The sequence below is a fragment of the Belonocnema kinseyi genome, chromosome 4 (assembly GCF_010883055.1).
Source record: "Belonocnema kinseyi isolate 2016_QV_RU_SX_M_011 chromosome 4, B_treatae_v1, whole genome shotgun sequence".
Taxonomy (NCBI): Eukaryota; Metazoa; Arthropoda; class Insecta; order Hymenoptera; family Cynipidae; genus Belonocnema; species Belonocnema kinseyi.
In genome coordinates this window covers 45203354-45219779 of record NC_046660.1, presented here as the reverse complement: position 1 = coordinate 45219779, position 16426 = coordinate 45203354, and the positions used below count along the sequence as shown (strand labels likewise).

At 27.3% G+C, this 16426-nt stretch overlaps 2 protein-coding genes across 2 annotated transcripts in view; one reads left to right on the top strand and one right to left on the bottom strand.

Annotated features, from left to right (window-relative positions):
* The window catches only part of LOC117171848 (putative fatty acyl-CoA reductase CG5065), a 22135-nt gene extending 6904 nt beyond the window's left edge, over positions 1–15231 (top strand). The window contains exons 7-10 of the mRNA XM_033359483.1: positions 241–439; positions 6304–6546; positions 12955–13218; positions 14889–15231. Coding sequence (XP_033215374.1) covers positions 241–439; positions 6304–6546; positions 12955–13218; positions 14889–14985 — 803 coding nt within the window. The 3' untranslated portion in view covers positions 14986–15231. The remainder of the gene's footprint in view (positions 1–240; positions 440–6303; positions 6547–12954; positions 13219–14888) is intronic.
* LOC117171849 (metabotropic glutamate receptor 8-like) overlaps positions 1–16426 on the bottom strand; it is a 697914-nt gene that overhangs the window by 671749 nt on the left and 9739 nt on the right. The gene's annotated exons all lie outside the window — the stretch shown is intronic.

Genomic DNA, 16426 nt, shown 5'->3' with positions numbered 1-16426 from the left:
CCCGAGCTGTTGCGTAATTTAAGTACGATCCCTTTGAAAAAAATTGAAAAGCCTTTTTCCTTTTCAACAAAAACATTTTTTCCGCCATCCTAATGTTTATTTTTGATTAGATTAAAGTGACAAATTTTTATCTTCTGGGCCCAGTGTTAGCTGGAAAGTCGTTTTTAAATTCAGTTCCTCAAATTTATGTCGTTTTTATTATTGCAAGTTAATGTATCTAATGAAATTTTAATTTTACAGCTTTAGCCACTTTAAAGGAACCTGTGCCTGGTTGGGTTGACACTTTTCAGGGATTAAATCAAACATTAAGTGGAATTGGACTCGGTGCGATACACGTGATTCGTGCAAATAGGGAAGGCAGAATGGATCTTATACCAGCTGATTTTACCTGCAATGCTATGATCGCAGCTGTTTGGGAAACAAGCACTTCCAAAAATAGGTAATTTTATTAAGGATACCTAATTTATTATAGAGAATTCTAAATTCTATATTATTAAGAATCGTTAAATGTGCCAAGTACACTCAGAAAAAAAATACTTTTGAATCAATGAAATGCAGTGAACCCTCGAGATAGGGCCCCCTAATATAGTCACTTTTAGAATTGACGCCGCGCCGCAAGTAGGAGTAAAAGGAGCTGCGCGGGGTGAGTGGCGGTGACTGAGGCGTCAACAAACAAAAGCGTTTTCTACGAAACGGCACTCTAGATGGGTAATTTTCCACTTCTTCGAGCCCTGAAACCGGCACAGTCTTAAAGTTTCACTGTATTGCTTTGAAGCAGCAAACGATGCTTTCGCCTTATTCCAAATTGCATATACTATAATTTCAAAAACATTGATTATTATTTTTTTATTTCTCATTAAATACCATAAAATTATTTTAAAAATTATTAGCCTGAACTGAGTATTTCATAGACCTAATAGTAACATACAGTAAAACTTTTCTATAACGCTGATTTTGGGGATGACGGTGGATGGGAACTAACTCATTATAGCCCGCTCCAATTTTGTTTGATCACGCATGAGTGCTCGCCTGAGTGACAACCGCAGACCCCGCTCAACTCCTGTTACAACTGCCTGCGGAGCGGCGTCAATTCTCGACAGGGCTATAGAAGGGAGGACTATTAAAGAATTTCACTGTATTATAAAGTTAACTCTCCGCCTGAAATTTGGAGCAAACGATATGTCCTATAAATTAGCAGCGTCATGCTTTGAATTCTGAATTGTGATGCTATTGTTGGAATAGCAAGAAATTTATTTCCAGATATTTTAGATACAAAGGAGACAAATATTAATTGAAATTCAAATAATTTGTTATTAGAAGTGAAATCTAAAGATTTTACACCTTTTTATAACCTCTGAAAAATATTTCACCGTTTCTCGTATTTTATTGACATTAAATTCTTAACTATATTCCAGGCATTACTTCAAACTAAACAGTAATTTATGGTAACTTACCATAAATTGCCCAGAATGCAATTAAAACATATCTTAAAATTTCCGGAAATTTTTGGTAATTTATGGGAATTTTACAGGTTAATAAGGCTAATTATTATAAATTTCCCAAAATTCAATTTTACACATTTTTATAAATTTCAGGAAATTTATGCAATTTTTGTTAATTTATGGTACTATTACAGACAATTTATGATAACTGACCAGAAATTGTCCAAAACTCAATTAAAACAGTATCAGTCATTTATGGTAATTTCACTGGTAAAAATATCATTTCTTACCATAAATTATCGAAAATTCGATTTTAAGCATTTTTATAAATATACGAAAATTTATTAAATTTTTTTGGTTTTTTATGGTAATTGCTGACAAAAAATAGACAAGGTTAATACATTTTAAAAATTAAAATTTCTATTTTTCAGAGTTTCAAACTAAATAGTATAATGTGTGCTCCATTTATTTGATATAAATGATATTTTTGTTTCTAATTAATCATTTCATAATTATTAATATTTGCTATTTTTGCCCATTAATTTATATTGATATTTAGTTTAATACTAATAAATAATAGTGCCATAAGTATAAAATTTTATTTACGAGAAACTGTGATTTTGATCAAATAGATTACCATACATTACACACATATTTATATATAATTTTTGTAAATTTTCAAAAAAAAATTATTTTGTTTAACTATGTCAATTGCTTGTAAAAAATATAAAAACCTTAAAGATACATTATTTAAAAATTCAAATAGTTAAAATTGCTTATGAAAATCTCAGCACATTTTCTTAAGATGTTCGGTGTTTATATATGTCTTTGATAATTTAATTTATACTGACAATTAAGTTGACTGGAAAAACTCGGAAAATAAAATTTCCGACACTGTAAAATGTCTGAATTGGAAAATTTTTGAAAACCAAAATTCCCAATAATTTTTGGGGCCAACTGAAAAATTTCGAAGAATAAAATTCCCGACCCTGCGAAATTCCCAAATTTATTTATGATATTATCGAATTGTAAAATTCCCAAATAATACAAGCCCTGACAAAAAATTTCCGAATTATGAAATTTCCGATTTAAAGCAATCAAAAGAAATGTTGTTTTCCCAAGAAATATAATTTATTTATTAAAAACTCAATAAAAAAATATCTGTTTTAAAGAAATTTGTCTATTCTTTGAGGTAGGTTATGTAAGTCTTTCACGCCAGAAATGGGTATTTTTAATAAAAAATCATTCAATTACAAAGATTAATTCAACGATTCACATTTCTTGGTTTTGTGAGCCTTTTTTCGAAAATTGACACTATTAAAAAAAAACAAGTTAGGTTTCAAAGATTTTACATCGACAATTGATATTTTCAAATAAACCTCATTATAATATATCGAACAATGTGTGCAATTTTTGAACATAATTGGGTTATATTAACGCTTTATATGGAGTTATATCAATTGGTTATTATAAACAAAAATTAATAAAATTCAGGATAAATCAAAATTTTACATTTTTCTTGATCGTCCAGCATTCAAATTTAACTACGAAACTCTTGAAAATTAAAAAAAAAGAAGAATCGAAAGTTCAGATTTAAACAACACACACATATACGTAAATGTCTTTATTCAAATTTTAAAAAATGTTGTTTTTTTCAAGCAAAATCATTATAATTTGAACGAGATATATAAGCTTAAACCATTTTGTATAGTTTTTTTATTTAAATAATAAAATTTGCAATATTCAACAATTGTGGATTGTGGTAGTGTTTTCTGTCAGAAATTAAAATTTTTATTAAAAAAATCATTAGATTTCAAAGAAGATTCACATCTTTTTAATAATCTTAGGCTATCCTAGCGCTTAACACTAAACATCGGTATTAGATATAAAAGTACATTACATATATGTATGTGTGTTAATTTTAGGTTAATCTGGCCATTTTCACCGAAAATATCCATATATTCAGGGGGCACAAAGTTTGGGGACGACTTTACGACATCTTCAGGACATCTTTACGACAACTTTACAATATTCTATGTCCATGTCGTTAAAGTATCTTTCCCAGTGGGCACAAAATTTGGCGACGTCTTTAAGACATCGTTGAGACATCTTTATGACAACTTTAGGACATCCTATGTCCATGTCGTTTCAATGTATTTGCGATATCGTAAAGACCTCGTCAGATCATACAACTTATTTACGATATCGTAAAGACACCTTAACGACAGAGACATAGGCTGTCGTAAAGTTGTCGTAAAGATGTCGTAACGATGTCGTAAAGACGTCGCCAAACTTTGTGCCCACTGGGTTACGATATCATAAATAAGTCGTATGATCTGACGATCTCTTTACGATATCGAAAAGACACCGAAACGAGATGGAAACAAGATGTCGTAAATTTGTCGTAACGATGTCGTAACGATGTCGTAAAGACGTCGCCAAGTTTTGTGCTCACTGGTTAGATTTCGAAGACTATTTTTAATTTAGGAACAATTTGAGGTTACCTTGACCACAAACATTATGTATAAAAGAAGATTTAACTCTCGAACAATTTATTATAATTTTATAGATTTTAATATTTTTCTTTTCATTTTTACGTTTTGTATCGGAAATTAGTACTTTTAAGAAAAAAAATCACTGCATTTAAAGAAGACCAAGAAGACAACACATCTTTAAATAATTTTAGGTTAAACTCACATTTTTCACTTGAAATCGGTTATCTCAAATAAAAATTATTTGGCGTCAAAAATAAAACTAGAAATTTTGAACATATTTTTTGACTAAAAATAAAACGGTTTCATTGCCCATACAAGAATATTACATATTAATTCTGAAGAGATATGAATTTTCTTCAATTATCATAGAAATTGTACTTGCTTTTCTTTTCTATTATTTTAAATAATGGATACTATGAGATGCAATATTTATGTATTAATATTAATGTCAAATTAATATTTTTATTTAAAAACTGCTTAGATTTTTTCAGTAATTTGTAATACGTAATGCGTAGTTCAATTTGAAACAGATAAATATACTTTTAACTTAAATTCTTAATTATAAATATATAATTTTCGTGCAATTAACAATAAAGCTATTCTGCCATTATTTATTCCTAAACCCCGCAGGTATTCAATTCTAAATAATCAGGTAAATTTGTTTGCACCCAGTGTGCAAAAAATTTAGCGACGTCTTTACGACAACGATACGACATATTTACGACAATTCTACGACATCCTATGTCCGTTTCGTTACGGTGTCTTTGCGATATCTTAAAGACATCGTCAGATCGTACGACGTTTCTACGATATCGTAAAGACGCCTTAACAACAGAGACATAGGATGTTGTAAAGTTGTAAAGATGTCGACACGATGTCGTAACGATGTCGTAAAGACGTCGCCAAATTTTGCGCCCACTGGGGTGGAAAGGTGAAAAAATAAAACAAGCTTATTTAACTTCTAATGAGATAAGAATAAAAAAAGAGTCATAAAAACTTTCGAATTAAAAATGAAATTCTATTATGTCATTTTTGTAGTCAATTATTGAAATCCAAATTATAATGGAATAAATTTTAAAAAAAGAGGAAAATTATTTTCTATTAAGTTGTTATGTAGAAGTTCTGTAAAGAATTATTTATATTTGTAATAGTTAGAAGTAAAATTATAAGCATTTAAGAGTTTAGGTTTCAAAGGTGAAAAATTATGGTGACCACATTTAAATTTCAAAAAAGATTGTTTGTGGTATAGAACTGTTTTCATACATATAAAATTTGGACAAAAATAAGTTTAACTTATAATGTTTAAAAAGAACATATTAATTATTATGAGAACAGGATGTAATTGCATCCTGCTCCCATAAAAACCCAGTGGGCACAAAATTTGGCGACGTCTTCACGACATCGTTACGACATCGTTACGACATCTTTACGACCACTTTACAATGTCCTATCTCCACGTCGTTAAGGTGTCTTTACGATATCGTAAAAACGTCGTATGATCTGACAATGTCTTTACGATATTGTAAAGACACCGAATCGACACGGACATAGGATGTCATAAAAATGTCGTAACGATGTCGTAAAAACGTCGCCAAATTTTGTGCCTACTGGGAATGGCTCCATCTTCAAATTTATTTGTTCTCCGAAGGAAAGGCGCTAATTTTAAAACATATTTTATTCTATAATAACAGATGACGTGCTGAAGTTGTTAAGAAAGTAGAAACAAGTAATATAATTTTATTCAATAAATATAACAGAAATTTTAATAAAAAGGATGAAAATTAATTTATAGTAATATTGTGATAATTTCACAGAGAAATTCTAAAATAGAATTGTATGATTCATGAAGATGGTCTAAATCAGTGATTTTATTAAGGCAATTATCTGGTTCTTTGACAAAAACCATTTCAGCAAAGGCTTTTCTTGTCGGATTACTTTCTTGTTGTAAGTCATCAATATCAACACAAAGAAAAAAACGAGGAATATTATCAGTAAGATTATTATGCAAACGGCCATTAAGGGTTCTAACACTGTCTCGATGTTCTTTTAAATTAATATGTAAGGGTCTTTTTGTTTGTCCAATGTAAAATTTTTCATATGTACAGCTTAATAAGTTCGTTTTATTTTCACACCTTTTCTAAAATGTAAATTGTTACCAATGAGTTTCCCTGATGATATAAACAGTGAATTTTCGAAAAGTTGGGAAAAATTTTGAATAAAAACTTGTCCGATAGAGTTATAAGCCACTTCTGTTGTTCTTTTCCATGCTATATTGATTTTCTCAACTGTTAAAGGATATTGATATTGTTTAATGAAGTTTAACTAATTTCTTAAACCTATAATAGGATAATTTGCATTTGTTTCAGTTTAACTGATGATTTGCCGGTGTATAATTACGTTTCCGGTACAGACAATCCATTGAAGTGGAAAGAGTTTCAAGCACATGTTCGGGATACTGGACCTATAAACCCACCCACTAGGATGATTTATTATCCTGATGGTTACTATGTTAGCAATCCAATATTATTTGCTATGTCGGATTTTTTTGTGCATTTCACACCAGCGATCCTGGGCGACATTGTTCTGAGATTAATGGGAAGAAAGTCTATGTAAGTATAAATCTACCATACTATGTAAAAAAAATTTTTTTGCTTCATTATCAACCAATCGGTAGAGGTTGTTACATGTTCCAAATAGTAAAAGAAATCGAAAAAATAACGCATTTCTAAAATTTATAACTTCTGAAAACATCCTTTGTACAATATCTAAATAAAAATAGATTTCTTTCGAGGCATTGAGGTAAAAAATGATTTAGCCTTAATGAAAGTAATTATATAAGATATAAATAAGCGAACCCTGTAGATTGGAATGATACCTTTAATATAGTGGCTCAATTTAAAAAATGCATTTAAAATCCAAATTAAATCTGGTTTCTTATGAATAATTTTATGCAACAAAATAAGAGCGTGAAAAAATTCACAATTCAAAATTAGATTTCTAAACTATCTCTTTTTCGGCTCATTAGAGAAAAAATGCTTCGAAGACAATTTAGGCCTCCTCATAAAGTTATTTTTAGGAAAACTTAAGGTATGAATAATGTAAACCTATGCTAATTGAAATCAACAAAATACCTAAAAAATAAACAACTATGATTTGTATAAAAGGTTATTTAGTATAACTCTCCAATAATTGGTGAAAACTTTGAAATTCTTAAAAATTCTTTTTAATAGTAAGCAGTGGATATTAAATTATCCTAATTAATAACCCTTTTTTTAACTGTAATTTTCCATAACTGTAATAATTCAAAGAGAAGACAAAATTGATCATATCGCAGTTCTAAATTTTGGCTTATTTAAATAATTACTGAATTTAAAATGGACCGAATAAATTACATATTTTACAGCATCAAGAAGTATTTTTTTAGGAACTTTGGTATGACTTTTAATAAAATGTCATCATTTTTTGTGACAATTTCATCTCTTCCATAAGGAATGTTTGAAAACATGGCTGTTATATCAAAAGAAACGAAAATGTGACCAGGTGGTATTTTAAAATTCTCAATTACTTTAGAAATTCATTATTGTTTTTAATGTCTGATTTTGAAATTTTAAAGAATCCTTCAATAATTCTTAGTAATTCTTCAACATTTTCTGGCTGGTTGTTGGCAATAGACTAAAGAGAGATTTCAATTAATTGTATCAATGTCACATATTTGAATAATTTTACCTAAATATTTTTCAATTTTCATCCTCTCTAGAATTTTAAAAGTATCCTCTTGAAGCATTCTTGTGAAATTTAAGAAATTTTAAATAGATTGAAATCAAGTTTAAAATCCTATTTAACTTCCAATACTCAAGGTTATGTATATACTAAAAAACATGGTTAGTTGGGCCAACAATTCAGTTTTGAAGATATGGTACTGCTATTTTGTTTGTTAGGAGAACCATTTATTTAGTTGCTTTTGCTAACTGAATAGTCATCGCAACTAATGCAATTTTTGTAGAAATTAATAAAATGGCAGTATAAACTAATAAAATAGCAGTACCATATCTTGCTAATTAAATAGTTGGCTCAACTAATCATGTTTTCCATTGCAGACTTCCTGAAAAAAACAAGAATCCAAAGATCAAATTTAGACAACAACCATAAAATATTGCTCTTGTAATTTTAAAAAATATCCACTTTAAAAAAAAATAATTTTCCTAAAAAAGAAAAATAATTTTTTGGGAAAAGTACAAAAAAAAAAGATTAAAATAAAATAAAAATAAAGAGAAGGAAGGGGGTTAGGTTGGTTGCCTTCTCATTCTTCTTTTATTTTTTCATTTTTGTCCAAAAAGTTTTTCTTTTTCTTTTTTAGAATATTTTTTTTTTTGAAGAGGGGCTTTTTTTAAATTACAATAGGAGCATTTTATGGTGGTTGTTCAAATTTGGTCGCTATATTCTTAGTTTTTTCTCGGAATTTCAGATATTCTTGTAAAATTATTTGAAACAATTTGAAAACTTAATTCATTATTCAAGATATGCATCATATTCTGATCATAATCATTTCTAAAATCTCTGCTATAATACTCCCTTTATCAGTCTTCATGGTCATTATTTCGGGGTGATTTTTCTTTAAACAAACTTTCATTTATTATTATTTATTATTTGAGAAATCACTAGATAAGTCCATTAATTGTGATATAAATTCATCTACGTTGTTTTCTGTTATTGCTGTGGTATTAGCTTTAATATCTTCAATAATTTCAGGTAATTGATTATAATTTTTTACCCAAATTTATTGATAAAATCATATCATAACCTCAAAATGTTTATAATTCTCTGTCGAATAATCAAATGATAAATATTAAGGAACCAAGGGATATCAGAATAACTTTCATATAAGTTCTAGATTCACTTAGTTCTTTCTAACAAATAATACTTCTAAACAATCAAACATGCTTACAATTTCAATTAGGAGGATGTTCAAATTCTTTATCATGGGAGAAAAAAAATGTTGAAGACGTTATTTATAAATTGAAAAAGTACTGAAGCTAACAATTTAAAAAAGGATCTCTCACGATAAAACAAAGTTTGGGATAGGATTATTATTTGGATAAAATTTTATTTTTTTCTTACCATTGAAAAGAATTTCTCTATGAAATTCAATTTTCACTATTGAATTAGAGAATTGCACTAAATAACCTTTTGTATAAATGTCTATAGTTTTTTTCAGGCATTTTGTTAATTTTATTTAGCATAAGTTCATATTATTCACACCTGTAGTTTTTCTATGAATAATCCTTGATAAGAAGGTCTAAATTGGTTTCGAAGTATTTTGGTCCCTAGTAATACAGAAAAGATGGAAAAAGTATAAGGAACGAGTGAAAGGTTCGTTTTAATTAACTATTTTTTCCCCTTTTTTATGTAATTGCCCTTAATGAACCGGAAAGGACGTGTTTGGAAGTATAATTTTAATTTGTGATTTTTTTTCATGCCTTATCTTCGGTAGATGAAATTAATTATCTAAGAAAGCAGATTTAATTTAAATCTGAAATGAATAAAAAGGTATTCTTCGGCGGTAACGGAAATTTAAATAATGACTGATAGTATCGCACCACTAACCGGATGACCCATTGACGATTAGCCTTCACTTTGAAACGCGATAGCGCCATATAGACTGTATGTAAAAATATTTATAAAAAACAGTTGGAAAAGTTGCTAAGTTTTGCTTTGAATGAGCCGTAGTTGACATAATTAGGCCTTGTGGGTATTGAATAATTACGTGAGAAAGACTAAAATAAAATTCCAATATTTAAGGCATTTCATGATTCAACTTCGGGACTGTACTTAAATTACATAACAGATTATAAGCCCTCTCTGAGAAAAAAACTAAAATGTGTCATACTTTATATTTTATTCGATAAAGATGAAATGCATACCCAATAAAAAGAATTTAAAAACTAAAAAGACAAATTTTCTCTAGAAAAATTGAATTTTCAAACCAAAAATATGACTTTTCCGCAAGAAATGCAGTTTGCATACATTTTTATCCAACTAGCATAAAATGACAAACCAAGAAAACTATTCTCTTAGCAGAAAAGAAGAATTTTCAAATAAATAAGATCAATCTTTAAGAAAATGTAAAAGTTAAGCCTTAAATAAAAAAATTTGACAATGTACTTTTTCTTTTACACATGTAGTTGAATTTTCATTTAAAAACATTTTTTTTTTGAACAAGTAAATTTTCAACCAAATAGATGAACTTTCAACTAAAAATATAAATCTGCCAAAAAAATTACTTCTTAACATAGTAAAATACTCAACCAAAGAAGAAAAATTTATAATCAAAAAGTTAAATTTACGTAAAAACCTTAAAATTCTACTAAAATAGATGAGTTTTTTATTGAACAAAAATTGGAGAAAAAGTTTAATTTTCATACAAAAAATATTCCATTTTACTTTTCAGGATCAAAATATAATTTTGTTAACCAAAAATAAGTTTCTATGAAAAAAATTTAATTTTACTTAAAGAACTAATTCTTTTCAACCTAAAAGTTTGAATTGTTAACAAAATAGTTTAATTCTCTACCAAATAGTTGCATTTTTATCCAAAAAAGATTAAATTTGTACTGAAACAGATACATTTTTTATTTAAAACGAGAATTTAAAAAAAGTTTAAGTTCAATTTAGAAAATATTTCAGTTAATTTTTTAACATTAAAATACAAATATTTAACAAAAAGTAAATTTTCTACGAAGTTAATACATTTTTAACAATGCAATAGTATTTTGATACAAAATCTATGAATTTTCAACAAAAAGTTAAATTTTCAACCAGTGGCATTTTTGCCTTAAAAAAGTTTAAATTTCTCTTATTACAGATGAAATCTTAATGTGAACAGAAAAAAAATTCAGAGAAATAGTTAAATTATCATCAAAAAAAGATTTCAGTTATCTTTTTAAACCCAAAAATTTTTTATTTAAACAAAAAGTCAAATATTTACTTAATATATAAATTAAAACAAAATAGTAGAATTTAAAAAAAAAAGACTTTTCAACAAAATTGTTGAATTTTCAACCAAAAAGTTGCATTTTTATTCAAGAAAGATGAAATTTCTTCTGAAACAGATTAATTAAAAGATCCTGAAAATAAATAGTTAAATTTTTATACAAAGAAGATTCCAGTTTACTTTTTAACAACAAAATAAGAATTCTAAAAAATAAGTTAATTTGCTGCTAAATAGTCGAATTTTTATTTTTTTTAAATATAACTTTTTAACAAGATTGTTAAATTTTAATTAAACAGTTGCCTTTTTGTACAAGAAAAATAAAAATTCTACTCAAATATGTACATTTTTAAATGAAAAGGACGAAAAAAGCTTGAATTTTGATTCAATAAAGGTTTCAGTTATCTTTTTAACATGAAAAATATAAAACTTGAACAATAAGTGAATATTCTACGTAATAGTTGAATTTTCAAGAAAATAGCAAAATATTCAAAGAAAAAGGATGACTTTTCAACAAAATAGTTCAATTTTTAACCAAACTTTTGCATTTTTCCTAAGAAAGATGAAATTTCTCTTTAAATAGATGGAATTTTAATTTATAAAAGCAAAAGATTTTAACAAAATAATTGAATTTTCATCCAAAAAAGATTTCAGTTATCTTTTTGAAACCAAAAATGTTTAATTTGAACAAAAAGTCAATGTTCTACGTGATAATTGAATTTTCAACAAAATAGCAGAATTTTTAAACAAAAAGTATGACTTTTCAGAAAAATTGTTGAATTTTTAACCAAATGGTTCATTTTTGTCCTACAAAAATAAAATTCTACTAAAATATATAAATTTGTAAATCGAAAAGACAAACTAAAAAAAACAGAGTTGCATTTTTATTCAAAAAATATTTTGGTTATCTCTTTAACACCAAAAATATTACACATAAACAAAAAGGAAATTTTCTACCAATGTTTGAATTTTCAATACAATAGCAGAATATTAAACAAAAAGTATGACTTGGCAACAAAATAGTTTAATTTTTAACCAAACAGTTGCATTTTTGCCTAAGAGAGATGAAATTTCTCTTAAAACAGATAAATTAAAAAAAATCCTTACAGGAAATTGTTAAATTTTTACCCGAGAAGATTCCCGTGTACTTTTCAACGCCAAAGGAAGAATTGTAAACAATAAGTTAATTTTCTACTAAATAAACGAATTTTCAAAAAAAAATAATTTTTTGAAAAGATTGTTAAATTTCCAAAAAATCAGTTGCATGTTTGTTGAAAAAAATGAAAATTCGACTAAAAAAGTAAACTTTTAAATGAAAAAAAAAATTTTCAGAAAAATATTTTTTATCCAAAGAAGATTTCAGTTGAGTTATCAGCAACAAAATATAAATTCTAAAGAAAAGGTTAATTTTCTACAAAAACAGATGAATATTTGACCCAAAAGGATGAATTTTTAACAAAATAGTTGAATTTGCAAATTAAAAGGATATTATTCTAAGAAAATTGTTCAATTTTCTACCAAATAATACAATTTTTTACTAAAAAAATAATCTTTAGGAGAATGATTTTATGAATATACAAAAAATTACGTACGCGAGCGAAATACCCCCTCTCCCCAACCATTACAAACCATAACCCCCCCCCCCCCTGCAGCTGTTACGTCATTTAAGTACGGTTCTTTCCTTAAAACTGGGAATTTTATTTTTGTCATCCCCCCATGATTATTCAATACCCATAAGACCTATTACTTCGATTCGTGCTAATTTAATGCAGAATTTATTAAGCTTTCCAAAGGTTTTTTTTATAAATATTGTTATCTGCAATCTGAACAACAATTGGTACAAAAAACAATTGGTGCTAACTTTTAATAGGCACCCGGTAAGTGTTCGGATACTATCTGTCCATATCGTAATATTAAAATAAAATTATAATAATATAATTGATTATTAATCGAGTCGAGTAAAATATAATTAAATTTATCAAATTTACATTTGTTTAATTTACATCATCATTTTGTTTTGTTTTTTTAGGCTGCACAAAATATACAAAAGAGGACACAAATTACAAAAACAAGTACAATTCGTAACGCTAGGGGATTGGTCATTTGAAACTACTAGAGTTCGATCAATGTGGAATAGACTTTCTGAAATCGACAAAAAATTGTTGCCTTTTGATTTGACATCTTTGGATTGGCGGGAGACAATTTTAATATTCTGGAAAGGAATTATGCAATACATCGTAAAAGATGACTTCAGCCCAGAAGGACGGCTACTAGCTGCCCGTCGATACTTCAGGTTTCTTTACTATACATTACCCATTTTTATCCTGATTTGCTATTTAATAACAAATTCGACGTTTTTTATTTATAATTGATCAATTTTGTATGGATAATTTTTATGGATTTTCATTAATCATGATATGTGTGAAGACACCCCAACAAAAGATTTTGTCTTTTGTTACGAAATTGACTGTCAGTGACTCAGAAAGGATCTTATTTATTATGTGATTTTATCAACTGACAAGATTTATTATTTAATTGAAAAATTGTGTACTAAAAATGCATATTTTCGTCAATTTTCAACCGAAAAGTGTTTTTTTTTAATTAAATAAACTCTAAATAACTTGGTAATTTATTGTTCTATTTTATTTTATCAATATGATACAATTTATTTTTTTTACAAATAATTTAACTAGAAAATCGGCGATATCATAATTTTTGAAGAGTTTTTAAGCATTTCGTCAAACAATTCAAATTTTAAAGACCATAGAGGCCTTAGCTGCAGTTTCTTTTCTTCTGGATGTAGGAATCTTGGAAACTGGGTTCTGTACTTGTAATTTTTGTAAAATTAATTAAAATTAATAACAAATGTCGTCACTTTAAAAGGTCTCAAACTAAATAAGGTCCTTTTTTAGTCACTGGCTGTCGATTCAGTAACAAAAAACAACGTCCATTTATTGATAAGTTGATTAGTAGACAAGATTGTTCATAACATAAACAATTATTATTCGGTGCTAAAGCATCATAAGCGATGGATTTATCAAACTTTTTCCGAAATTTTGCAAAATTGTTTATGAAATTAATAATTATCTTAGATTTGAGAAACAAAATTAAAAATAAGCATTGTTTTTACGTTTATTCCGAATAAAAAATTTAAAAATAACATCTCCAGGTATTTTTTATTTTAAAGTAGCACGTTCACTCATTAATTTGTTAATTCCTTAATATAGTAGTAAAGTATTTAACTATTGTAAAATTTTAGATATTATTTTAAAGAAATGTCTTCACTTATACCATGATCGTTTATAAACAAAAGTAAATGCAAATGTGCCAACTTTGAGGATAAATAAAAAATTTGTAGAAGCAAATTCAAAGTTCAACTCTTGCCAATTTGTTTAAAACTTAATTAACGTTTTTTTTATTTTCATCTTTATATCGTATATGAATAGTAAGCTCTAAACTAATTTCTTCAGAAAAACTTTTTTTTCGCTGTGCGATGTATATTATCGGGCCACTAAACAGGGTTACCTAATAAGAATTACCGTTAACTTGTAAACATGACAGAGCCGTTCAAAAAAAAAGAAAAAAATATTTATAACAAACCGTTAGAAAGCTTATGCAATTCTACATTTAATGAGCCTTAGCTCATTAAATTAATTATTATTGTTAATTTATTACCTGTATATTATTAATTAATTACCCTTATTTTTTTACGTGTTAATTTAATACAAAAAAGGCTTAATCATCTTAACTAAGGCTCATTTAACACAGAATTTAACAAGCTTCACAGCGGTTCTTCATAAATATTTATATCTGTATTCTGAGCGTCACTGTCATATTTCAAAGTCAAGTATAATTTTGAATGGAATAGGCGTCTAAGTAATTTATTATTAAATGTTTCAAACAAAATTACTTGCTCAAACTTTAAAAAAATTGAACATCACTGTAATTTTTCTATTTTTTCAGACTATATGTGGTTCATCAGATTGTAAAGTTTTTCTTTGCAATGCTCATACTATGGCTCACTTGGAAGGTTTTCAGTGTTCTACGTCTTCTATTTTGAAACAAATTGACTTAAAAAGTAATTAAAAATTACAGTTGATTATATGTATATATTTTTCTAATATTTATAATGCTTTGCATGGTAAAGTTATTCGACTAAATGCGTAGTAAAATAAGCATTAAATAAATAATTTTTTAAATCCATGTAACGAAATTCGATTTTGTTCGAATGAAAAAGTGAAGTTGCATAATATAAAAAAAACTTTTAAAAACTAGATTATAAGTTTATAAAAATTAATGAAATGGCAGAATTTAGAATAAAAAATTTTAATCCATAAAACAAAAAATCATTTGTTATTATTTATATATGTACATTTAATTTCCTTAACTACCCATTTAAAAACAGGAAACTTATTAAACTATTTTTTAAGGTATCTGTATGATCAGAGAATAACAGAAATTCTTAAGGTCTTTTCAGACTAGATGGAGCGATAAATAAAAAAAATTCAATTTTGTTGAAAAAAATCTTTGCTCCGCTGGGAATCGAACCCAGCATGAGTATTTCTGCGTGTTTCCGAAAAAGGATTCTTCTTTGGATCTCTCTAGAATTTTCAAGAAAAAGCACCTGACTAGTAATCAAAAGTTCTGTGGATCGATTCCCCGCTGAGCGAAAAAGATATTTTTTTCAGAAAAATTTCATTAGAAAACCTTTTAATTCATAGTTTAATCTACTCTGAAAAGACGTTAAGAATTTCTTTAATTCTCTTATGATAATACAGATTCCTTGAAAAATTTGACTTGTAACACGTGTCAAAATAATGCGTGTATTTATAAGAAAGGATTCTTGTTTCATATTCTCTTGTAGCTTAAGGGGAAAGCACACAAACAGCAATAAGAAGTTCTGTGCTTCAATTTCCAGCGGAGCGAAGGAGAATAAATCTTTTCAGACAATTTTTTATACATTTTTGTTTAATTCATAGCTCCATCTAGTCTGAAAACACTTTCAGAATTTGTATTATCATCTGATGATAATACAGATTGCTATAAAAGTTTGCCTTCTAAAACCTGGCAAATAAATGCGTGTATTTCTGAAAATAGATTCTTTTTTCAATCTCTCTAGTAGCTTAAAGGAAAAGCACCCAATCTGCTGCAATCAGAAGTTCTGTGGTTCTATTCACAGAAGAGCAAAGAAGATCTTTTTTTAGAAAAAATTTATTCAAAATTTTTTTAATTAATAGTTCCATCTAGTCTGAAAATACGTTAAGAATTTATGTTAATCTCTTATGATAGTACACATTTCCTGGTAATTTTCAACACGCATTACCTGGAAAAATTATGCGTGTATTTCTGAAAAGGAATTCTTTTTTCTATCTCTCTTGTAGCTTAAGGGAAAAACATCCGACCAGCAACCAGAAGTTCTGTAGTTTGATTTCCAGAGGAGCAAAGAAGAAGAAACCTTTTCAGAAAATATTTTATTACATTTTTTTAATTCATAACACCAT